The following is a 27,286-nucleotide window of genomic DNA, read 5'->3' on the forward strand; positions in this document are numbered from 1 at the left end:
CTGGTGGCACCGATTAACATGCCAATTAGAGGGTACCTCAAACAGGCCCGCATGATGCCTGGCTGCAGAGGTTAACAAAGGAGACAGGAAACCCAACAACTTTTCATATGTAACTGTGTCAACCTGAAGCCAGCTCCCGCCCTCAGTATCAAAGACAGTGAGCTGTCATGTCTGGGACTGCTGTGTACAGTAAGCCACCCCGCTAGGGGGGCCCCAATCATATAGCACGAGAATGTGGTTTGCAGGAGCCAGAGAATCTGATCTCGGCGCAGCTTCAAGGGAGACCTGCCGCTTTAACCGGGACCACATAGAGGGGGCAATTAACCAGAGAGACTCTTTGATCAATGACAGGAAGATGGGTGGCACTTAGTATCACAGGGGAGTGTGGCATGAGAGCTTTCTGTTGACAGGATGTTTCTGCCATCGTGTTTCTGGGACATCCCTGGTTCCTGTTCCACCCCTTTACCTTTTCCTGTTGCAAAGCACTCTGGTTATGACCTCACGTATATAGAAACTTGTTGGTAGGCATCCCAGGATTGGTTCACTAAGGTAGGCTTACCCTACACCGATCAATGTGGCATACTTGGCTTTGAAAGAGGGCTGTGCCCCTCTTTTGGCAGACCTACAGAAGATTTAACTTGAAGTAAAAAGAAGAACTCAACCTTGGACCCTAGATGAAGGTACAGTCTGCCTTACATCTTCCACCAGTGAAGGAAGGCCAGGATATCCAAAGAGGGAAGCAAGATCCCTCCGCTAAACATCTCCCAGGGAACAGAGGGAGATGGAGAACTCAGAGGATGCTCCAGAACCGGTACCCAGCCAGCACACAGAGTGTCCTACCATGTTCTGCAGCAAGTTTCCTGGATAGGAAGTGCCAGAAGGGCTCCGAACCTGTAACCCAGGACAAGGCAGCTGCCTGCAACACACTACACAGCTGTGGGCCGTCTGCCTTAAAGTAGGACACAAGCCCATTGAAGAAGCTGGCAGAAGTGCCTTGACGAGCATCTACCCATGTCCACTGTAAATGACATTTTTGAGCCAGCTGAGTTCCTTGAGCTGCAACCATCTGCAAGGCTGACTGTTCTCAAGCCGCAGTCGCTTCAAGACATCCGAGAGTCTCGACCAGTGCTTCAGAACTGCTCATCAGCACTGAGGCAACGTTTCCTGACCCCAAGGTGCGTGTAGGCCAGCCTGCAGCTGTTCGTCCAGCTTTGCTTGCCGAACTGCCTTGCTGACTGATACCAGCAGCTGACTCCCATCTTGCACCAAGAACACCTACAGCACAAGGTACATTGTGGCTCTGTCTCCCTGGGCCTTCTCTGAAGAGACATTATTATGGCCCATTGCTCCCTTTGTGCTGAAGCCAAGAAACCTTAAAATGTTGTGGTTATTAACCAAACCGACTACCTTCGTGTCAGTATCCAGAGTGCATCCCTTTTCCTTCTTGAAATTGTCTGTTCTCTGCATTCCTTTACAGGGTGGGTTGTATTTTGTAGTGTGCTAGAACTGTCTGTTGTGATAATAATAAAGTAAATCATTTTATACAACCTTGACTGGACAGTCCCTTTTATCATTGGTAATAATTGTGTTTTTGTTGTGCTGCAACTAACCAACGATCCACAACCTTGCGGAGATAAGCCTGCCATTCCATCCATGTTACCAAAATTGGACAAGGAGGTTCATAATTTGCTTGTGTTTCCAATCTGTTCGGATCCCTTATGGTGTACTAGACGTGTGGGGCTGATTGAAGGTTTAGAAATCGAAATTCATCCCTTAAACACTGGTGCCCCGGAAGTTGATTCGTCACATGTCTCCCTCTGGAATGGCCTCCCTGACCCTCTCAGACTTGAGCCCGATCTCCTTAAGGTCCCGAAGCTACTCAAGACCCCCCTTTTCATTTCCTCCTTCCCTCTCCCCCTTTCCTGCTAATTCCCCCTCTGCCTCTTGACTGGCTGCCTGGTGACTTCTGATTCTTGCTGGGCACCAGGTGCTCCCCGAACAGTCTACCCCTGCACTTGGTCTCCTCTGAATCCCCCCCCTCCCTTCTTCTTGCTCTTGCCCTTCTGAGCTCCCTCGCCCTGCACTAACCTTGCTGGGCCTGCACCCCTTGGGCCATTGCAGACCCTTTCCTCACACTTAGAACGTGGACCTTCTGCCCCTGCACTCTCTTCTTTCCCTGGCTCTGCCCACCTGGCCTTCCCAGGCACTCACTTAACCCACTGGCACTTCCTCCCTCCCCCACACTTCTGCTTACTGCACTTGCGTGATTAGAATATCAAAAGGCTTAGCAGGACCGTTTTTGTTTGTCTTACCTGTTCCCCCCACCTCCTCTTGTCTTGTTGCACCTTGAAATACATTGTGTATAGGCACATTATAAAAGCCCGATAAATAGAAATAAATAAAATAAAATGCATGCCACACCCAGACCTAGTTCATCTCGCACCACAGTACAACTTAAAGCCTGGTTCAATGCTGTTGAACCACCTAACAGCAAATAAAAGGTACTATGGACCCATACCTGCCACCCACTGGTCCCTTATTCCCTTTCTGACTGTCTCTGTGTGGTCAAGTTAAGGCTGCTTTCTCATTCTATCCATCTTAACCCTACCAAAAACGGAGATTCTCACCTTTGTAGCCAATTCTCCCGATGATTGTTTGACTCTTGATCTATTTCTTTCCATCCTGATTCTTTCTTCACCTGCTCACAACTTGGGTGCGATCTTGGACTCATCCTTTTCTCCTTCGTGCCACATTTCTATTCGTGCGCGCTCCTGTCTCTTTGAGCTCTGTAACATTAATGATTTCCATTCATTTCTTTACTTCGTTACATCACTGTTTCTGCTGCTAAAACTCTTATTCTTCTTGGTATGTTCATGTCTTGATTAATGCACTTCTCTTCTTATTGGTCTTCCTGCCACCGTTCTCACTCTAGTGCAGTCCATTTTGCTTCCATCAAGTTTGCACATTTCTCTGTCACTGACACATTTAGCTGGCTTCCTTTACTCACCAGTTGCTTTGGGGTGCATTGTTTTCATATGCATCGATGATCTTGTCCTCCTTATCTTTCCACGCTGATATGTGTCTCTGTACTCACTTTGCTCATCTACTTTGCTTCTCTTGACTATTCCTCTTCCTTCTTGTGATTAAGTTCATTTTCACCCTTTCATGTTTCTGGCTCCTAAACTTTGGAATTCCATAACTTTCTCGGTACGCTCTCTGTGTCTTCACTTTTGTCTGTCTGTTCTTTTCTTAAAGCTCATTTTCTTGCTTTTTCCTGAGTGGAATTCTTACTTCCTGTTGGTTATTTTGTTATAACTTCTATTTATGTAAAAGTTGTTTATAAAGTGTGCACAGTGTTTTGGCGAAAGTGCTCTATAATTCAAAATAAATAAATAAAGCAATTTTAAAAGTAAAATGGAATTACGCTATTAAAACAGATGTTTAAAATATTTTTTAAACTTAATGTGCTGTTTCTTGTGTCTAACTGAACGCCCCGATTTTGTGTCATTACATTTCATTTCTCCTAATCAAATGACGATTGACACAACCATAGCTTTTGATTCCTGAAACTTGTCATTTTCTTAATTGCACGCATTGTAAATGGACAAACTGCTCGCAATGCGCATCTGGAGATTTTTCAGACAGACCAGTACCTCGGAAAGGCAACATGATGGAGAGGATAGCTCCGGGGCAACGCACTCGCCTTAGAAACAAAACGACAAGAAGCACCACAGATTCGATCCCACGGTCCGTGCATTAAGCGCATTATAATTAACCGATCATATCATATATCGGGACAACGTATCCTTGTAAGAGATATGTCCACATTTCCGTATAGGCCTGTCTGCTTCTAAACATGTTTCCCTTCCTCTTACACTGGGGCTTACTATAAGTCAAAGTATATAGAGCTTAGCCCTCTGATGCAACTTGTGTACACTGTCGAGCAATCCACATGGCACCTGGGCCTCCTTTCGAATACTTTTCTTTGTAAAAAAAAAAAAACGTTCCACTGCCTTTATTTTCTTGCCTTGTATCTTCGGAAGTCTGGGTCTTCCGGATCTGGCCTCAAGCTGACCCTGCAGTCACCTCTGTGTTTTTCGTCGTCTCCCATGAGCCCGTCTGATAGGCCTTGCATCTCAGAAACAGGTGCTGCTGTGCAAGGGAATTCCTAACCCACAGGCCTCGCATTCCACAAATGCTTTGTTCCCCATGGCCTTACGTCAGGCCTTTCTTTCATCTTCTACACTATGACTCCCTGCATTCCTCCATTCCTTTCATGATGGCTTACAGATAAAGGTGATGTGACCCCTTGTGTCAGGCGAGGCCTCAAAGAAGCAGGGCATTGGCAGGGGGCAGAACGATGACCTCTGACCATCACAGGCTGCCCCAACAAAGAAGTAAAGGGACAGAGGGTTCTCATGGCCCCCTTAAGCTGTGCCCACTTCACCATAGCCGGCACTGGTACGTGCCAATTAAAAATGAAGGGCTTAGTGACTTTTTCAATTGGGCAATTGCGTATTGTCGAAGGGACTGGTGCTCAAAGACATCAAGGAGCTAGGGGCCTCCTCAAGCTGAGCATATGAAGCCCTTGATATGAGCCTATTATAGGGAATGAGCGGTCGCACCCTGATAAGCACCCACTGCATGAAAGGCTTGAAAAGAAGACTATCCATCAAATGTATTGTTATTGCATACCGGGATGTGTGTGCTATCACTGACCATATCAATAAGCTCCAACACGCGAACTTCCCTCACACAATCTATGTAAACTTGTGAATGTCTTCAGCTCTTAACCTTCAATCAATCACCCTGGATCATCCTCTCAAGCCAAGTGACACAATGGCCATAATGTTGTAACCTGCTGTAACTTTGCCTATTACAGAATCTGACAATGCCTCTATGTGTTGGGCACACTCTTTACTGAGTCTGAAGCTAGTCTGCCACTGTCTCATTGCATCTCTACTCCTGGTCCTACATCTGAATGTTATATATTCTAGTTCAGAAGTCTGTTCCTGACACACAATGTCACTTGTGCTTCATCCCTTCTTTGAGTCTTCTACTGCTACGTAAAAAAATGCAAGGGCTGAAACACCAACACATGTATGTACTGAAAACCAAAGAATCTTATTTAATGAAACAACGACTTCTACCAGGACAGATACCCTTTCCCCTAAACCATACACGTAGCATACAACAAAATAAATCTGTGGTCTCAAAGCTTAACGCTCACAGAGATGGATACACCAGCAAGTGCCAATTCCGGGGACTTCAATACTAACACCCCAACAGTCTGAACATCTACTTCCACCTGGCACTGAAATACTAACAACACATGGGCTAAGACACCAACGTCCACAACCATGGAAACACCAACAATCTACAGGTACAGAATGAAAACAACTTTCCCAAGAATTAAACATCAACAGTACACAAACTGAATCACAGACAACAGTAGTTTTCAATAATAAACATCACCAGCCACTGAAAAGTCAACACCCCAGGGAACAGACCCTGTGAACAATTGCCATCTGACAAGAGTGTAGCACTGGCTTTTTTAATGTTGTGTTAATAATGACATGATTCAAGTAATTCTGCGTCAGAATGGGTGGCCTGCTAACCAGCCCATCCTTTCAGCAAACTCAGTGCCAAAAGCAAAGTGTACAATCGTGCCCTGCTAAATCAGCACCTGCTCTCCAGTGGCACAGATCAGTTTCAGAGATTACAGGTGCCCTCATGACAGCTGCAGTTACAGCCAAGTTACTTCAGCACAGGGCTGCATTTAAGATATGAACATCTGCTCCCAAACCACATTAGGAGAGAGAATGTCCGGGTGGAAGTAGTACACTTTAAATATAAACCATATCTGAAATAATGGTGGCTAGCAGTTCTCATAATTATTAAAGTGACACCGTAATCTGTATCATACATGTGTCAACAGTGTGAGCCAACCCAGCTCTAGACAGGTTGTGTGTATTTCCGCCTGACTGGCTGTCTCTGCTGTATCCAGTAGGGCCATAGCCAGCGGGGGCTGCCTTCTTTTGATCATTTGTGAGGTCAGATAACACCTCTGCCCAAAGAGAAAATCCCTCAGTAGGGATTGTCCTGGGAAACAAGACTCAAAGGACACACCCTACACAAAAGCACTAGCGTCACAAGAGGGTGCTGCATACCAAAGGGCCTTTGCTGCTATCAGTCTGAGAAGGTGGCAGGGTTAGTGGAGACAGAGGATAGTCATCACAAATGGAGAATGGATCCACTATCTTGCTTCTCTCTGTACTTCTATTTCCTTCCTGTCTCCTCCACTTCTTTTAGCACAAAGCACTTTGTGTATGATGCAAGCAGGCAAAGGTCCTTTCACACAAGAGCATGGATTGGACCCCTTAAAGCAGGCTTGCTTTTGACCAATCACAGGTGGACTTTTGCCTACAAAAGAGAGGGCCTCCCACTCATTCTTTGATTCACTTTTGGGCTACAAGACTAAAGGAAGAATACATTTGGACGTCTTTTGGGAGCATTGACTTTTCCAAAGTCCTCAGCCATTCATGCGAAGTAGGAGGATTCCAAGGTAGAGGCAAGCTAAGCTCCTCTTACCCACTCCCAGGGCACATTGAAGGTGACTTTTGCTGAGGACCAGGACCTTGCCTTGCCCTCTCCACCAAACCTCCCTAGGCCTGGAGAGCTGAACCTTTAAGGACTCAACCTGTCCTAAGGCCTAGTGGGTCTCACAGCATATTGAGGACCAGATAAGCCAAACCTCAGTGTTCTACTGCAGTGAGCTGTTTGAAACACATTTGAACCGTATTCACCGCACTCAAACCAGAGGGACACGCTGTTGCTGCTTTTGGCACTCCATTGAACTTCAAGCCACTGCTGCATTGCACCTGTCAAAGTAGCTTGCTGAAACAACGTGCTATGCGTAGCACGTCACCTGTTCAGCTTGAACAACCTGCTTGCTATGGACCAAACGCAAACAGCTGCCTCTTTGATTCCTGCATCGGATCACCAATGTCCCTGCATGGAACCAACAGACTTCAACTCAAACCACTGGAGCATCGAGTCACATGCTGACCTGAACCAGCGGTTGGCAACGTCTTGAACCAACTAAACTTTATCTGACTCTGGTGAGCCAGCCAAACCGCACAACGAGAAAGCTGCACTCAAGATGCAGCAAGGTCCCGCTTTGAACCGACTAGACGCCATCTCACCGCTTGACATAGATGACACAGTGCACCTTAGCCTTGTTTGACTTGCATCGCGGTACAGCTGGAAGCTTGGTTCGACACTTTTGAACCACCTAGGAACAGCGAAAGGTACAGGTGACTCATACCTGCTCCCCTGGTCCATCCTTGGGCCACACAGATGCTTTAGGGCACTTTTGCACCATTTTTCAAGGATAAAGATATATCCTTTTAAATTAATTTTGTTTGCTTATTGCTTTTCGGTCACTGTTTCATTACCCAGAGTGCTGCATTTTTAAAAATCTTTTGCATATTGTGTTCTCTTCACAGTGTTGGGTTTTTATAGTTATTTGTACATTGGTGTGTTTAATTAAATTATATATCTTTATAGAATATTGACTGGAAATTCCATGTATTTTGGACTGTTGCTGTTTGGGTTGGTACTGGGACACATTCACAGCCCTTCTGCCTTCCTTTGGCCTATGTTACCACAAAAGGCGAAGGAGGTATACCTCTTATCTGTGGCTGTTTTATCTCTATGTTAGGGATCACTCTTGATTTGTAGAAGTGTTAGGGCTGAGTATGTGGGATAGCCACTGCACACCATTTCGCCACTGCTCCCAAGAGACTGACAAGCCAATAGTACCAGAGAAGGAAATAGTTACAACTCTGAGACTGAAACAACAACAACTTGAATGATTGAAATACACCATTCCAGAACCTGAGCCACTCAACCTACAATGGATTAAAACAGTATTACTCATAATGACTAAAATATTACCGCTTTCACAAGAGAGCCCTATGGGAATACAGGCAATGGAACAGCAATGTTTCCAGTTAATAAAACACCAATACAACATGGTATCAAACACCAACAGTGACTTGGAGTGAAACTATCACCTTGAAGGGCAGAAATATACTCCACCTGGAGGCATACATTTCAAGAACCTATCAAGCTAAAACGTGGACTGTTACAGTGACTGAACCCCCAAAATCCTCTGATAGCAAATCCTCTAGAAACCTATCCACTGAAAAGTCAACATTCTGGCGGGGATAAATTCACTATCAGACCACAGCAAACAGACACAAACAGGCCTTTACTACCTACTAAACCATTACCTTTGTACATGTAGAAAACTGTGACTGTGACACAGGGTGATAACTAAAAATGGGCCACGGTATGGACTGATTAAATTTAATTACATTTGATAAGTTTTAACGTATTAAAAATCAAGAAATGAGCCCCGTGCCACTATATTCCGGACAACAGTTTGCAATATGTATTTGTGTGGGCGGAAGAATCAACCACTGTGGTTTGAGAAGCAAGGCCACATTTAGTTATGCACCACTGGCGAGTGATTAGGAGTGCTCCAACAACAGAAGAGGGTGTTGGTGAATGTGCCTACACACCTGTTTATGTTTATCAAATTTGGTAAGGTGCTATTGATACAAAAGGTATCAAAGCTCAAAGTCAATCATGTAAGCAGAGCGTGGACTTAGGGGATAAGAGAGTTCAGATACACTATTGTAATGGATTGTGTCCTCCCTCGGATCCCGAATTTATATATAATTTCCTGTTTGAAAAACTCTCAAAAACCTTTACTCCCAGCAAGGATGCTGTACAGCCCGGCATCGAAGATCCGTGAGTGCTCAGCTTCGCGGTCAGACGTGACATTGACATCTGTATATATAGTGTACACTGCGCCCTGTGACTTGAGTTCCTTTTTTCTGCATGCCCAGTGAGTAACTGGGAACAGTTCGGTGCCTCCGAGAAATTTCTCTGACGCACTTTCAAATTTGTTTTCCATATCTTTCAAAATCCTTTTTCTCATCAAAAGTGTTGACTCTGAAGCCTTCAGGTTTCAAGCAGTGTTAGGATTACAGCACTGAAATGTCACTAACTTATCCTTACAGAATATCTGTGATGCCTCAGTGCTGATCATGTAGTGGCACATTGTGGCTCATGTAAAAACATGATGCCAAAAGCATTAAAAGAGAGAGCCTCCATAAGGACAAGAGCTATGCGGTCGAGAAATCACCCATAAGGGAGAAGAAACAGTCTTAAACCACTTTAAAGGTCCCGTTCAAAGAGCGACTCCCGACATTCCTCTTCTTCCTAATCCAAGAAGAAGAAGAGAAGGAGAAGGCACTTGTCCACAGACTCGTCACCCGATAGACAGGTACACTTTCCCTCAAAAAACGCTTTGGTGGAAGAGTGGGAAGAGTTTGGGGTTAAAATGATGGAGGTCTTTGAGAAATCGAGTCCGCCCATTTCTGCTTCCTCTGGGAAAAAGATTGTTGTGTCCACCGTGCCCGAAAAAGCCAGCAGAATCTTGGTTCACCAACCTCCTTGTGCACCCAATAGCCCAGGAGCAGTGAAACCCTCGGTCCGAGAGCTGTCGATGCTTCTAAAGTCCTTGTCGGCTGTCGCGTTCTTTGACACTTCGTCAGCTCAGGCGGCGTCGGCCTTGAAGGGCCTATCGGCTCTAATGGTCTAAGAACCCATGAGTTCAAGGACTGTTAAAAAGTCAAGAAGGGACTTTATGTCTTTCTTCAAGGGTATCTTTGACGAGGATGAGGATCCAGTCCCCTTCAGGTTCAAGCCCATGGGTTCTTCTCAAAAGCATGAGGAATTTCAGGCTGAGGAAGGTAGGCCGGCTGACCTGGTCTCCATTTTAAAGGATGCTATTGGTCTGGATAACTCCTCTGAAGTCAACTTTCCCCAAGATGATCCTCAGGCCCACCATGGTGTGGCATATAGGAGGGTGATGGCCAAGGTAGCTGATGCCTTGGGATTGGAAACCCGGCAAGAGAACTTGTGGAATGTGACCTTGCAGATATCCTGGACAAGGGCACAAATGTGGAGCATGTCCTCCCCTTCCACAATGCCATAAAAATCCTTTGTTAACATGTGGAAAACTCCCTGGTTAGGGTCAGCAGTTCATTAGGATTTTGCAAGGAAGTACAAACGAGCTCCACTGATCCGGAGTTCCTCACCAGACACCACGCATGACAGTCTGGTGGTGCAAGCAGCTACTGTTGGTGCTAAGGCTAGCTCCTTTGCCTCTTTGCCCGTGGATAGGTACGATAAAACATTTGATGCTGTGGTCAAAAAGGTTTTTGCCTCAGGCAGAAAGGCCCTTAAGGCAGTAAATGGATCTTGCGCACTTGCCAAATATACGCACATCTTATCCTCTGTTGCGTGGCAGAGCACATCCCTGAGGGGGAAATGAGGGAGGGTTCTTTAATGTTGTTGAGGATGGAAAAGAGGTCATGCACCAAGCCCTCCAATTGGGTTCTGACACAGATGATTGTGTCATAAGGGCTATGGCAGAGAGGTCTGTCACAAGCAGATTAGCCTGGTTACGGAAATCGGCCTTTGTCCAGGATGTGCAGGCAAAACTCATATAATTTGATGGGTCATATGTGTTTGGAACAAAGGCAAATGATAGGCTAGATAAGTTGCAGGCCTCCAAGGCTGCAGCAAAATCCTTGAGGGTGGCGTTAAGGCAGCATGCCCGGGTGGAAGGACTAGCCTTTTCGGGATTACAACTTTGGTCATAAGGAAAACAAGTGCTCAGATGCCCGAAGGCCTGGAGCGCTTTATAAATGAATAAACAATACAATACAAGTCACTGTCCGTCCAGGTCAGAGACGATTCTCTAGACTTGCAAGAGGAAGAGGTTCTAAAAAAGTACAGACCACTTCCTAGTCTGTAGCATCCAGTGCGACACCGGTCGCAAAACCTCTGAGGATTTGTGCCAGTCCACTTCGGTTGGGGGCGTCTGTCACACCATTTTCGAGAATAATGGTGTAGGACCCATAGAGGCATGGCAGCGCAGGTGGTTTCTCAAGGCTACTACCTTCCCTTTGTAAAGTGCCCACCAGACTGTCCGCCCCTCCTCTTCCAGACCACCTTCTGTTCCAGATTTACTGGTCCTAAAATAGGTTTCCTCTCTTCTGGAGAAGGATGCCAGGGAACTGGTACAATTACAAGAGTGCCAAATGTTGATGGTCTCACCTGTGCTTCAATGTCGCTGCCGCTGGAGGAGGATTCAGATTCGGAATGTTCTGCAGAGGTTTCTTCAGGAGTTCCCTTATTTATTTTGCGGGAATTCGCCACTGTCGTTGAACTGGGGAACAGTTAGCAACAAGAATGGCGTTTCCCTTGTGCAGCCCAGGTAGGGGAAAAAGCCGTGGGCAAAAAACCCCTTGATGGAATTCTGGAAAGAATATAAGTCCTCTGAGGGATGTCTTCTGCAACAATTGGTCAGGAGAAATCATGCTATTCTTCAACAGTTGGGAAGAATGGGTGAATTCCAGTCTGATGGTAAATTCCTTAAAGGTAAGGGGAAGACAAGGTTCCGCCTGATGCAGAGAAACAGAAGGGCCCCAAATAAACTGGTAAGTAACCAAATGGGATTAAAGAAGGTAGGAACAACAGCAACAGTACAGGAGAACAACAAACTCAGCGAAAGAACAGCTGTGGTGTTGAAACAGAAGTAAGAGGTGAAATACCTCAGTAGCAAGAGCCCAGTGATGGTGCACGGCAAATCGACCAGTGTAAATGAAAAGCAGACAAGAAGTGTCTGCAGCCAGAGGAATTGCATGCAGATCCAACAGTAAAAAAATAAGAATAAAGGAGGAGGAGCCGAATATGGAACGGGTATGGAACGACAAGCAAATGGGACCGCGGCTCCGAAAAACAGAAAGACTAGTAAGAGAGGGAGGGAGAGAGAGAGAGAGAGAGAGAGAGACAGAGACAGAGAGAGAGAGAGAGAGAGAGAGAGGGAGAGAGAGAGAGAACAAAGGAGTACGAGAGTGAGAGAGTCGGCAAAGGTGGAACAGCGAGACGAGCAGATCAGCTGCTCTCAACAGTCACAGAATAAAAATAGAGCACAAGAAGGAAAACAAAGCAAAAAGAGAAACCGGGAAAAACACTGGCTGTGACCAGAGAGGGGGAGAGCAAGCAAGGGAGTACTAGAACGTTGAAGGAAGCTAGTACTCGAGGCAGACTGGCGGGAGCGTCTAACTAGCTAGAGTTGCAACACAAACAGGGCCTGGGCCAGGAGACTAAATAAAGGAAGCTGAACGGAAAGACTAGACCATGCACAGAGAACATGATGGAACGTTAATGGTGGCTCCTCCACCAAGACCACAGCTTCCAGGAACTGCTCCTCATGACTGAGAGGAACAGGGTGGGTACTCCCTTTATATTTTGGTACCAAAAAAAGGGCACAGGTCTGCGACCCATCTTGAACCTGCAAGGCTTGAGTCTTGGTTTGGCATAGCTGTCCTCCTAGAGGTGGTGTTTATCAAAAAGGGCACCTGATTGATGCCTTGCTCTACCCAGGTGGGTAGTAACGTATTAAAGAGCAGAAATTAGCAAGGTCATGAGATACCTGGCTGATGAACGAAGGGTGAACACACACCTATGGGGGTTACACCTTGGTAAGTGTGTACACGTTACTGTGAATGACTTCTGACAAAAATGTATCAGGACAATTCCGAGTACTGCAGTCAGATTCTTAATAAAACTGCAGTTTACGTGTTTGTAGATACACTTAATTGAGAGTAACACAAGATACAACAGTATTTACACATTTTTCAGGTATAGTAACCAGTTTGTGAGTGACAAATTTCAAATATTTGTAATGACTTTTCAATGCTTACACATCCACTAAGTCCTTGGGAACGAGACCAGTGGATTTAGTGAGGTAATAGCACGTAATAATCAGCACATATACATCAAAACAATGTGGGGTTGAACAAGGACAACGCAGACAATATAACAGTCAACACAACAGTGCTTCGGCCAGAAAGTGAGCTTGGATGAGCTCTGATGGTGTGGCCTTCATCAGGACGAGATATTCTAAAGCGGGAAGTATCTTGTGAGGTCTGTTGAGATAAACAGACGAGGTGTTATAGGACCCCTTTGATCTGTATATACAATTGGTCTCGGAACAGGAAAAAGTTTTTGGTCATGGCCAATCTGACACATTCCAAGATGAACTCAGTGGGGACTGCCGTGATGTTGCTTCTGGTGTCTAGAAAACGTTTCAGTACTTCCAAGCTTTCTAGCTGGGGTATTGATGTATATAGAGCTTCCACATCCAAGGTGGCCGGGATGTATTCAGGTTTCATGTCAATCTCATTCAACATAAGGATGGTATCCGTGCTGTCCTTTAGCTAGGAGTCCATTCTGTTGAAAAAGGGTTTGAGAAAAAAGTTGGTATAGACCTAAAAGGGGTTCAAGTATAGAGTCACAAGCGGAGACAATGGGTCTACCGGGTGGATTGGTGAGGTTTTTGTGAACCTTGGGTAGTATGTAAAATGCTGGGATGCGCGGGTGGTTTTTGTTCAAAAATCGATGTTCCTCGTCACATATCCAGGATTCTTGTAGAGCGTGGTTGGTCAGGCTCAAAATTTCTTCCTGCAGTTCTTTGGTGGGATCTCTGTGTAGAAGTAAGTATGCATTGACGTCGCTCAACAGACGTAAGCATTCCATGTCGTAGTCTGTGGTATTGGAGATGACAATACCCCCGCCTTTGTCGGCCGGTTTGATTGTGATGGGGTGATTGGCTTTAAGTGAGGAGAGGGCCTTTCTTTCTTCTGTGCAGAGGTTATCCGGATAGAAATTCCTTTTAGAGAGCCCTCAAGGTAAGCTTGCTCTTACCCCTTTTTTACCTTTAGTTGCTGCACCACTCCATATGGCTTAACACAGCCTCCATGTCCTTCCTACTTCCACAGGAACGGCCACCTCGAGGACCTCGAAAATCCTCCAGTGTACTCCTGACACTGCTACTCCCTGAGCCACTGCGCTCCCAAGTTCCGGTAAGCACCGGTCCTTCATGTATTGATACCTCTACCTGTGCTAGATACCTACGAATATGCCCACTCCTATAACACCTCGTCTCTTTATCTCAACAGACCTCACAAGATACTTCCCGCTTTGGAATATCTCGTCCTGATGAAGGCCAAACCATCAGAGCTCATCCAAGCTCACTTTCTGGCCAAAACACTGTTGTGTTGACTGTTATATTGTCTGCGTTGTCCTTGTTCAACCCCACATTGTTTTGATGTATATGTGCTGATTATCACATGCTATCACCTCACTAAATCCACTGGTCTCCTTCCCAAGGACCGCTCAGTGGATGTGTAAGCATTGAAAAGACGTTACAAATATTTGAAATTTGTCACTCACAAACTGGTTACTATACCTGAAAAATGTGTAAATACTGCTGTATCTTGTGTTACTCTCAATTAAGTGCATCTACAAACACGTAAACTGCAGTTTTATTAAAAATCTGACTGCAGTACTCGGAATTGTCCTGATACATTTTTGTCAGAAGTCATTCACAGTAACCTGTACACACTTACCAAGGTGTAATCCCCATAGGTGTGTGTTCACCCTTCGTTCATCAGCCAGGTATCCCATGACCTTGCTCATTTCTACTCCTAGAGGTGGTGACATAATTGCTGCAGAGTCAGCTACTTCCCTCATCCGTGATATCTTACTGCTAGTGGAGTCTTTCTAGGATGAGGAATGCATGGGAGTACACAATCCATTAGAAGAACAAATTACTTACACCTCGCAATGTTCTTTCTGATGGATGCTCCTCCCACAGATTGCTCATCGCCCTCCAAGCCTACACCACAGCTAAGGAGCTTCCCATTACGTCTCTAGTATGACTCTCTCCTTTGACGCTTTGAGCATCCATTATTTTTGTCTTTAATCCCTAATGCAGCTGTTCAAGGGTAAATAACAACAAGTGAGGTCAATGGGCGACCTGTACGCTGTTTATACCGACATGAATGTCACGTCTGGCTATGAAGCTGGCAACTTGAGGATCTTTGACGCCGGGCCGCACAGCCCTGATGCTGGGGGAATAAGTGTTAGAGAGTTCTGCAGAACAGAAAATTATATCTAAGATGACAAATCCATGGGAGGAACATCCATCAGAAAGAACATTAACAGGGTTACGTAATTTGTTCCTCTAGGTGTCTCTTGGTAAGACCATCAGGATAGATCCCTGAAGCTGAAAGTTATGGACTCAAAGCACTGTGTCTAGAAAAGAGCAGGAAGTGGACATTGGTGTCACCATGTTTTTGTCAATACTGTTTATTTCTTAGCCTAGTTGTTAACATGCTTGTTTTCTAGATTTCACCAATCAGTCCTGGGGAAGACAAGGCATATGAAAAATTGGACCGAATATGTTCAAACTAGTGATTGTGTTTCTATTGATTTAGAACAGAATTATTCAATTGTTTTCATACCAAACACCCCCTACAGTAAATATATTGTTTCTGGGGCACACCACCTAGGTGTTGGCCCTCCTTAGGACCCAAAGGATGTTCAGGAGGAGTCAAGCTCTTAAAAATATAAACAAATTACCAACTGCTTATATTTTCTATTAAAATCAGTCACCATAATCCATTTTGTATATTACAAACAGTCATCTTAATTCTTTTTTAAGACTCAGGGGCCCCCTCTGTACATCTGCGATCCCCCTATTGGGGGTATCCCCCAATTTGAAGACCACTGATTTAGAATAATATGGGATCAGTGATTAAGAATGCAGCAAGACATTTTTACTTTGTCACAGTTAGTTGACCAGAATAAATAGTGGCCAGATGATTAGCATATCATTAAGCCACTCATTCAAGTTTTGAAGATACTCGTTGGGTCATTATCAATGTATTTACACATCTGTATGAGAAACTGGCATTTATAATGGTGACTTCAAACACTTAGCACTTTAGCGTGTTTGCCGTTTGCACATATTTATTCAGTCAAACTAGATCGATGATGTATTCATATATATTTATACGACTTGATGAATTCTGATTATATAGAATATGCACATGTCTATTAAAATTGCTTAGTGTCTAACTTTATGGTGGACTGTGGCTGGTGGCTACCTCTACTTAATACAATGATAGCTTTTGCATCCCAATTTCTTACACGTAGTTTGATTTTTTGCTTGTTCCCTCCATAAAAGAACCAGGATAAGAGGTGGTGAAACAGGAAATGAAATTGGATATCATGGTCTAATCAAACAACCAGTGGATGCAAATCTAACAACTAATACTCACAGGTAATAAAAATCCCACTCCAACATTTGCTGGAAAGATGCCAAATTGATGGAGTAAAACACCAAGTGTTACAAGATGACTCAATGCCATGGGGGACACATTACTACAGTCCAAAGCAATGCTTTTACTTCAATCCATGTAATTAAATTAAAGCGGCCCAACACTGAAACGAACAGTAGGAGGCCTAGGACAGTTATCTGGTATCCTAACATCAAGAAGTCATCGGAATGGCACACCACTGCCAGGGGAGAGTGATACCAACACCTCAACATAGAACCTCACATGTTTATGACTTCCTGTTGGCCTGCAGTGAGCGAACCAAGGGACATGGGGTCTCCCCTACTAGTAAATAATCACTGAACATTTCACAATATCTTTCCCTGACCAGACAATCAAAAGCAGACAGAGATAGAAAATTGACTAGGGGACACCTACCGAGATCATGATTTTGATCCTTGGTGTCGAACAGCTGCACCCGGATTGTTTCCTGCTGCTGATCCATGTAGTGAGTTCCATCACTGACTAGGTGGATGATGACTGCGGCAGCCACCATTGGCTGGGAGAAATATGCCTACAGGGGGAAGTGTGCATAGAGTGAACAATGGAATGAGACTGCTTGGTTAGCCATGGTTTTCCACATTTTATTGGTTATATGTGATTTTACCGACGGACATTACAGAGTGGTAGATTTCATCGTGGACAAAATACAGGAAAACACTGAATTAAAAAAATAATAATAATTGAGTGGGTGTCCCTCCAAGCACCCTGTTTTTTTTACTCTTATAACGGCACCCCAACCCCATCCCAACCCATTTTAACCCCTTTACCCCACTACCCTTTATATATTTATTTAATGTTTTCTGTGTTTTTCGGTATTATGGTCCTCTGTGAAATGTACCATTCTGTAATGTTTTTGGTAAATTGACTGAGTATCATTTTATTTTATGTTTTTTTTACGCACTTACCTTGAGCCAAAAATGACCCTGAATCATATGAGGAGGGACTGTACATGGGTACCAGGCATACTGAGACACCCCGTCACTTAGATCTACCACCTTTGTCCGGCACACCTGTCAATCAATGATGAAAGATAACTTAATATATGGCAACACATTTTTGGCTTCACTCGAAATTGTAAACCACAGTTTTTTTCTCGTGATACAATTCCTTGTGTGCACTTTCGGCGAAGGTTAGGGTGAGGGCTAGAAGGGTGTTTTTTTGGGGACACCCCATTTTTTTAAAAAAAATATCAAAATCAAAACATGGAAAAGTGAACGAAGAAAGTACACGCAAGGAATTAGAAGGGGAGGAATAAATGTAGATTAAATGGGAATAAATGTCCCAATAAATGGCTTGATGGGAGGATTAAACATGACACAGTGGAATGCATATGGCTCAGCATAAATTAAATAGAAAGGACTAGGAATCTGTATACGGTGAGGAGTATACAAGGCCCCAGCGGAAAAGGGACCTCATGGCCCTAACAGGAAAGCAGTATCAATCCACTAGTTGAGAGACTCACATTACCATTGGATGTGTATACTAAGTAACACACGTTGCACAAAAAAGGTGAAAAGCAAGGAACATCTTACTGTACAAACGAGCAATAGTCACTGCCTCAAATGGGCTGTAGAAATGGCAAACTCTCATAGAATTCAATGTGTTATACACACTTCTCACTGTGGGTGTGTGAAAGGAAAGAATGAAGAATCATCACCACCCACTTTGGTCCTGTGGTCAGCTTGGTGTTCAAGTATCTCTTGGGTGTTGGACTATGCTCATGTCCTATGATCGTGTTGGTATACATTTCGTCCAACATATTAGCCTGGTTTTACTGCCACAGATCAGCTTTGTGGCCTCTTTCCATGACTCATCGGCATGCACCCACCTATTTTTACTCCTCTGCCACTCTTCACCTTCCTGGCAGAGTGCTCATTTTTAGCATTCATCATGGCTCCCTTGTTTATTAGGGTCGTGGTGACAATGGTGAGTGTTGGTCAATCGTTTAGCATCCAAATCAGCATCTTCTCCTGGATGATATTGGATGGCTTCACATTTACACTGTGTCCTATGAAAAATGATAGTCCTACCTTTTTGAGTTGTACTAAACTGACCCGTCCATGACCTTGATTGTCCCCCTATTTACAATGAAGTTAAGTGAGTCATTACATTTTTTTCTAGTGTTACATTCTTCTCCAAGCACAAGAAAACAAACAAACAAACAAACAAACACATGATTGTAGACACTCTTGAGAGGGCACCATCGCAAAGAAAACCTCAGGATGCCTAATCAACAGACTACAAGGAGTTCAAAATATGGTAGGCAGATTATTCACAACACTAAAAAGATAAAAAGCACACCATCCCAGCACTCCATACACTTCACTTTCTCCCAATAAAAAATACCCTCTTCAAACCTCTATGCACCTCTCCCCACTCCTACCAGGGCAAGAACTCGAAATCCATCACAAGAATAGTCTCACACTACATACCAGTGAGAACACTGCGAACCAGCAAATATGCACTTGTTACAGTACCAAACATCAACTGGAAACAGCATAGAGGATCCACATTATACTTCCTAGCAAGCAACATCTGTAACTCCCTTACAAAACGCCTCTGTGCAGAAGACCACCTGTTTTGCAACTTCACCCCATCGGAAGGTGCCTTTAAAGTACAATGACCAGGAACCCTTGTGCACCCCACTGACCAACTGATTGTAGTGATGCACACATGTGCTGGACTCCACACAACTGTAAGGGAATCAAACGGTTATCACAGCAAACATCTGACAGCCCGCCTATTCACCCCACCAGCAGGCACCTATTGTCTCAGCCTCAAAGGACACCCAACTTTTGTTTCCCATCCCATGCTACCTGTAGCCCCCATTTGTCTTCTTACATTGACTAACCATTTCCACTTAAATCTCGTCCTACCACCTTACACTAGACGGATACATCCCACACACATGCCCATTATAGGCCTATCCAACATCACTTGAAAACGAATGAGCTTTGGCTAAGCTTCCCTCTTCAGTGCTATTACACTCCACCACATTTGCAGGTAACACGGCTGCCCAAAGAACCTTTAAACATCCAGACTATAGGCTCTCCCTTCCCAATAACATTTCCCCAACTGTCGCCGCCAAACCAATAGAATTATACCGACACAAAGTACTTCTGACTTGCAACCATCAATACTAAAGCTTTAACATCTGGCTCTCCCAGTAATCCACTAACAACGACTCTTTCCTTACAGAGTCACGTGCAGCGAGGCCAAGAACAAATGGCAGAAGAGCGCTGTACAATACTAATTTACTTTACCTTACCTATGGAACAGGTAAATTGGCCTAGTTTATTCTCAGCCCCTTGGACTCTCCCATTTTTGGCAAACATTGAAATGCTTGACGTTTCACCCTAAATTAGTAAAAGTAATCCAGAGGTGCACTCCTTGCTTTGTTCCGACAGAGGACCTGCACCTCAGCCGCACCTCACCTCGCATCTGATGGTGCCCAAAATTGCAGAAAAATGTGTCTGGGCTTGCTGTCGGTACTCTTATTCAGAAGAGAACTACCTGGCATTGCGGTGCTACACAGTCACTGTGAGTTTATGTGACAGATTACCATCTGGTGTGGGTGGGATAGCCTGAGATTTTTAGATATTTAATAATATAATGATTCAGGTTAATCTGTTTCCAAAAGTGAGATCTGGTAATCAGATACCACTGTCATTATGCTCCATTACAAAAACATAATTCAACCATGTAACTTGCTCTGACAGTCTAATTACATCCCTAGAAGCTGTCCTGAAGTGGCACCAAGGCAGGTTCAAAGGCCACATGTGCATTCCAGAACAGAGCTGTTGGAACCCAGAATTCCAAACAGGCAAATGTGGCTTTTTAACAGTATCCATTTTTGGTACAACATATCATAACCCTTTACCCCAGAAAGCCCAGAAGCCTGGTGGCAGATTGATATCTAAATATAAGTCATGTCCAGTTTTGACATGGTGGCTACTTAGATCATATAAGTATACAGCCACAAACATTAAATGTCAGGTATTGTCAGCTTCGTAACAGTGACTTATTCATGACAGGGCCTGGTGTGTATTGAACTGTCTGGGCTGGGTGTACCCGCAACAACCATGTTGGGTCCAGCCAAGAAAGCCCTCTCGTTGATCCCCTCTAGAAGATGTGTTACCTTCCTCCAGGGAACAGAAACACTCCTGGGGAGGATCCCTGGGAACCAGTGCTTCAAAGACAGTCCTGTCATTACAATGGCCACCTCACACCAGGGTGATGATTACTGAGGTCCTTTTCATGTAGACAGAGGAAGGGGTGGAGTGATCAAAGGCCAGAGGAGAGCTTCAGTCCACAGAGGGGTCTCATCGTCATGGATTTTGCAAGGACTCCCAAACTTCCAGTCCACCATCCCCACCTCTTGCAGACAATACACTCTGAATATGACAGGAGACAAAGGACACTTGTTACAGCAGCCTTGATTTGTCCCTTAACAACCGGCTTACTGTGGACCAATCCGCTATAGCATATCATCAATATAAGCGGGAGCGACCCTTTACTTAGTGGATTCAGCTTTGAACACTTTTGAAGAAGGATTTACTAGAAGCTGATTGGGAGTACAGTCTGTTGAACAGTCCTCAAGAGAGGTGAAGACAGCATCTCCAAGCAAGAGGAAAGCTCTTCTTGACCACACCAAATACATATTTGGGATGACCAACTGGCTCGACAAGACCTAGTACAACTGAGACAATGGTAACCAGGACCGTGCTCACTGGAGGGGACAAAACATTGCAAGTGGTCGCTACAAGCCTTCCTGGTTGGGAAGGACAGAAGAAAGGGCTCACCTTGCCCCTGAGATCCTGGAATGGCTCTACCAGCAATCACAGAACAAAGACAGTCACCTCTGGTTCTCCTTGCATCTCTGAACCAGCTTGGCACCAGTTTGGGCACCTTCAAGGACATCCAAGCTGCTGTAAGAGCTGGAGTTACCTTCGACCTTAATGCTGGACCACCTCAGATCACAGAGTTTTACTCGATGCTGAACCCAAAGCTCTTCTGTCTCTGCATTTGAGACCTGTTGCGTCTACTAGCATCCCCAAATCGATACCGCATGTCGTGTTACCAGCTTCTTTGAGTTTCAATCCATCGCTTGATGCCGTGTTCAACTAGTCAAGCCTGTTCACCACCAAAGGCACGCCTCCACTTCTAAATATGTGAGGTTGCCAAGTCTTCCAACTGTTTCTCAGCATCTTCAATCCTTCAAGATGGCTTCATCTTCACTGCTGAATTGTGCAACTTCATTCGACCACGGCTTAGTGCCAAACGTGCCTAGACACCCGGTTTGAATCTGAAAAGCAAGGAGTGAAAGGTATTTAAGTGGCCCTGCCCTTGGTCCACCTTAAAGGACCCTACTGACTATTAAGCCCCTTCTCCATCTTTGGAAGACATGTTCAGTAACTGACATTTTGTTGCTGAAATCTTTACCTGACCACAGAGTGCCTGCCCCTTTATTTTAAACCCTGATTCCTCTGTGTTTGCCCTAATACAGGGGTGGGCCAGTAATGTTTTAATTACTTGTGTTCATTTTTTTGTTTAATTAAAGATACTATTTTTTATAGAACCTTGGTTGGGCATTCTTTTATTTTTGTATTATTATAATATTGTTGTTTGGATTGCTTTTGTATACACTCACAACCCTACTGCCTGCCCTTGACCCACGCTGCCAAAAGAGATGATGGGGGTATACTTGTCGGGTGGGGCCTGTTTCCCCGTTCTGATTGGGAACACTGCTGGTTTAGTAGTAGTGTGGGTCTGAGTAGGCACTTCAACCATTAACCATTCCTGTACTGCTGATTTATTAGTAGTGTTGGGTTGTGTAGGCACTTCAAACACTCCTCAGTCCTGTCCTACTGCAGAGCAGTAGTCATCTTTTCACAGCGTGATAACTACATGGAGTTTTCAGTTGGTTTAACTGCCTGCAATTTAGGTGCTGTATTTCATTCCGGTTTAATAAACTGGTCCCAATGTCTGTGAGCTATTGGAGTTCATGCTTTCATTTTCATTTATACATTCTGGAGAAATAGGTTCGCATATTAAACACATAGGATTATGTTTGCCCCCAGATTTAGATGTCACTGCCTGAGATCACTCTGGTGTTCATGGATTCCTCTGCTTTCATTGCTTGCTATTAGATTGGTCTATATGAATTATTTACATATTATATTCGTCTTCACTGATTACAAATCTGCTCATTATAAGTAAGAATCCAAAGGTTTTGCTCCCTGCTTACTCCATGTGTCGAGGGATACCAACTATTAAATTCACAAGGGCACTGCTTATTGTGTAGGATGTCATGGGAAGCATCATGGTGGGGCGTGACATCACAGGAAGTGACATCGCAGGCAGGTTCCTAAGGGCAATGCACTTTCTATGCATCATAGTTTTAATGACATTCTGTTTTCCACCAACATTAAGCGATGAGTGGAAGATTTGATATTACTCATAACCACTAGCTTCCAAGTCTTCCAATCCATAACTGGTTTAGCTGGCCTGCACCATTACTGAAGCGGATGAATCAACAATTTCCAAACCAGTTTTGGTCCGGACACCAATGAGAGTAGACCAGTCAGAACTGCTAGGCCATGCCGCTCTGCAAGCAATCCCACCCCCGTTTTGTTTTTGCTGGAACTGAAATTGAGAGTCAGTTTGCTTCTCTGGGAATGGAAAGCAAGGCATCCATATTTCAGCATATACTCTCCCTCTTAGGGAGACAATCTGAAGCCAAAAAGGCTTTTAATCTATCATAATCACTGGCATTGCTCTGAGCAGCCGTCTACGGCATCGTGTGCAAACCAGTCTTGATTTTGCACCAATTGAGCAGTAAGGCCCAATTGCTAGAACAAAAAGTTGAAACATGGCTGAGTTCAATGTGCTTCCATGCAGAGGGTAGGTGGCCTGGAAGTTAAAACTGCACTCCTCCGTCTGGTGGCAGAACCAACACGTATTCTTATATTACTTTTCACTTTCTGTAATGCTACAGATGGGCTACAAAATGATGGTACTGAAGGCTTCCCAGATCAATGATAGTGTTTATGATGAATTCGAAGCCTTGCATCAATAACTTTTTGATTTAAGTCGGCTTTCCCCTTCTGAAATACATCGGACATGAACTAACTCCTTTAGTGGATAAACCCATGCAATAGATTTTAATTTAATTTGTAAGGTACCTAAATTTGTTGGTGCACCTGCTGTACAGTCTGTGCATATGATGCAGCCCGCAAGTTATATCCCATAGGAGTCGGAAAAGCATATTTTCCTTCAGGGGATGATACAATATATAAACTTGAGTTGGTTCATGCACTCCTGTTTGTCTGTGGAGTAGATGGGAGAGAGCTGTGGGGAAGCTCAGCAAACAGAGTGGCTACCAGTCTATATCCCTGCAGAACTAAGGGTGAGCAGCCAGCGTCCCTCAGAAGTCCTGGATGGTGGGAAAGAGGGTAGAAAAACGAAAGCAATATGTGGCAGGTGGCACGCATACACCATGTCCAAGATAAATGTGATCCCCCCTCTACAATACGCACAAAAAGGGTCATAGGAGAAGACCACATGAACATGTGGGCGGGGATGACGATAGAGTAAAAGAAATTGTGCTTGCGGACGTATTAGACTGACAATGTGCAGGTACCCGGCAAGCCCTTTCAGCCACCAAACATGTAGTATATGATTTGTGTCGCTTTTCCGTTAGCAGAAAAACATGTCTCACAAGTGACAAATTCAGTGTGCTGTGTGTACTATATACATTATTAATATTATTGGTATCTATGGAGAAAAAATCTATTATATTATCTATGAACGAGGCTTTTGTGTAGAGTACAATTAACAGAATCATTTTTAGCTTATCTCATTGCTGTAAACCAAAGAAAATGAGACCCATACAGGTACAGTGATTTGCCCAGAATCACAGAGTGGTCGAGTGGATAAGTCGGGTTAATAGTTTACATTTTTCTACGTCTCACAGTACTCTCAGCACAGGACTAAAAGTATGAGAATTCTTCCATAGTGTTGGGGGGAAAATAGAAATGAAAGGAAGACACTGCTTGGGTACAGGATTGAAAATCCAGCGCAACCCCACAGTAAGGATCTGGGGCCAGGTTTCAGAAACTTTGCAACAGTACAATTTCAAAGTTGCACGGTATTAACACTAGGGCAAAGTTTGCCCTATTTCGAAAAACACTAGGACATAGTAGAAAAGCGTTGCACCAGGACTAGTGCAGTTTGGCATGTTATAAGCACCAGTGCAAGCATTACTGAATATTTTCTTCAGTGCAAAGTTTACCCTAGTGCTAATACAGAATCATGCAAGGTTTCTATAATGTGGCCCCTGGTTGGTTGAGTCCTGCAATGGCGGAGTGGAAAATTGCACGTTGGAATTGTTGGTTAAAAAGGAAATCCGATTTCGTGTCATGCAATTTTCCAAAATCTCCCATGGATTAAAGTGAAAGTCGCTCCAGTTTGTGGGGACACATAGGTGAAACTTTAACCTAAGCCTGCCTCTCAACCTTTTGAGTCCCTTGGCTACCTGGGAAAAAACGGTGTATTATTCCGTCTGGCAAGAGCCTATTGAACTGTATGGACAGTTAGGTGTCGCTAGGTGTGCCTGGGGGGCTAGAGCCCCGGGTCTTTTGGTTATAGCCCCGGATAGAAGCTCAGGGGCTAAAACCAAAAGGCTAGCTAGCACTGACTCCAGTGTCGGATTTGCCCTGTGGCCAGGCCGAAATCATCCCTGGGCAGTGGGGCCAGTTTCTGCCACGCCTGGGCCCTTTTTGAAAAAAAAAAGAATAATTGAAAAATAAAATCATTTTTTGAAGAAAAAAACCACCTTCAACGGCATAATTTACGTCATAACACATGTTACCGTGCTTTGATGATTGATTTGCATGCATGATGTGTGCATCATAAATTATGATGCATGCATCATTCACATGCTGCTGCAGCATGCAAAATTGAGGGGTCAGGGCCGCCGCCGGTAGCTGACACTGTGCCGCCACTCCAGGGAAAAATGAGCGTGATAAATATGTATTAGTGATATTAGTGATAAACGACCAATTTTAGAGTAGAATAAGCATCCATTTCGGACTATGTGTTTTGCCTTTCGCAAGTTACAGTAATAGCATGGTTTTCTTTCTGCCGTTGTCTCTGTTACGAACATCACAAGACATTCCATTTCGGTGTCCTTGGTCACTTGACAAAATCTTTGTGCCTAAAAGCTTCTGTACAGTGCATAAATATTTGGCCATAGCACATCAAGTGGAGATTGACTTCATTGTGCCACAATTAATGCTTTGTTGTAATGTGTCTATCTTTCCCATCTGCCTGGCATGCTGTTCAGGATATTTGTTTGCATGTATGAGGTAACGAGTGCTCAGAGTATGGGATGTCCTGTGAGTGCGCTGCTTTCCCTATTTTGCCAACCTCTGAAGCCTGGGAAGTAGATGCATGCAGGCTTGACATGCGGCCAACTTTGAACCAGACCTGTAGATGAAATGAACTGGTCTGCTGTTAAATCTCAGTAACCAGTTTAATGGTATCCACTACATAATATGCTCATTTTACTATAGCCGATATGATAGCTTAGTGGGTTGAGCGCTCGATGCTGCGATGTGTGTGTGTGATCTGCAGGTTCGAATCCCAACAAGGCCATCTCAGCCTTTCATCCTTCTTAGGTCAATGAATGAGTACCTACACAACACAGGTTGGGTGATATTGTATGCATGTTTGTTTTATAAAAATGAGCTTAAGCGTACGTGCTATACAATAACATATTATCATTTGGTCTGCTTGAATTCACAGTAATTTGACAATATGGATCTATACACACAGATATTAATGAGACATGTGGTGATCCATTCTTGTATGAAATGTATATCACATTAGTGAAATCATAACCATATTTTTCATAATGTACTTAGGAACAATGCTATTTGAAGCCACTTCCTGTTTTGTCAAGGGGTGAAAGGTCGTGTTTCATCGCATCCCGGGATGCCACTTTGGGGTGGAGTCAAATGACATCACTTCCGGTGAAGGGCCGTGAGGTGAGGGGTGGGCCACTTTTTTGATGCGAGGGATGGGACACTTTTCTTTGGGTGATCGGGCCTATTTCTAGTCCCAGTCCGGCCCTGCCCGATTCTCAACAGTGCCAACATTAGCATAGCCCGGTATCTTTTCCAGACCTAGCAAAACCCCTTAAGTGACAGTGTGTGTTGAGAGGGATGCTGGCACAGTAGCACAGCTAGCATCTCGAACGCATGCATGTAACCCCTTTCTGCACCGTTGCAACTAATACAGATCGTCCTGCTTTGTGCTCTCCAGTGTAGCCTCTCTTGGAATACATGGTGTGCTCCTCTACAAAGTACCCTCTCCTGCCTGTCTGATGTGGCGTCAGGCGCCAAGCAATGGGATCCTCGGCTCCAATTGCCACCTCGCCACAGAAGACTGCGTCAAACGACAGGAGTCCATGAGGTCTCCTGTTCAAAGGGTTTCCAAATGCTATTCTCCTCTAGCCACCCATGCACGTAGACAAAAGGGCGGGAGAAGGCGGCATACATGGGGGGAGGTCTTTGTGCTTCCCCAGCAGAGTGAAAGCCTTCGGGCTTCAATTGAGCCCCGTTGGCCCCCATTGACAGGTCTATACAGGGCTTTTGTCAGCACCAAAAAGGGATGAGGTGGGGGAAGGCTAATGGGGGTGGGGGAGAGGTGGTCACGGCCTTTATCCCGTGTTCACTTCTTCCTCTCTAATTTCCTTCTCCCACCCAGGGACTCGAGAAATGTGCCACCCGTATAGAAAGAAAAAACTTCAGCAGCTCTGGACATATCTCCCTGGGACTAAAATAACTGTTACTCACTTCAGAGCAAATTCAATGATGTGGATTGTAGGAAGCCATCCATCTGTCCACTGCACAGTTGTTTAGCTATGCCCACTGCATGCAACACGCGGC

General features: G+C 44.5%; 1 protein-coding gene across 1 annotated transcript in view; it reads right to left on the reverse strand.

Moving 5' to 3' along the window:
- The window catches only part of PAPPA (pappalysin 1), a 2,238,202-nt gene that overhangs the window by 247,609 nt on the left and 1,963,307 nt on the right, over positions 1-27,286 (reverse strand). Inside the window, exons 11-12 of the mRNA XM_069609668.1 lie at positions 17,240-17,344; positions 16,710-16,845 (exon numbers count right to left, since the gene is read on the reverse strand). Of these exons, the coding sequence (XP_069465769.1) occupies positions 16,710-16,845; positions 17,240-17,344 (241 nt within the window). The remainder of the gene's footprint in view (positions 1-16,709; positions 16,846-17,239; positions 17,345-27,286) is intronic.

This window comes from Ambystoma mexicanum, chromosome 8, assembly GCF_040938575.1.
Source record: "Ambystoma mexicanum isolate Mex_15411 chromosome 8, UKY_AmexF1_1, whole genome shotgun sequence".
Taxonomy (NCBI): domain Eukaryota; kingdom Metazoa; phylum Chordata; class Amphibia; order Caudata; family Ambystomatidae; genus Ambystoma; species Ambystoma mexicanum.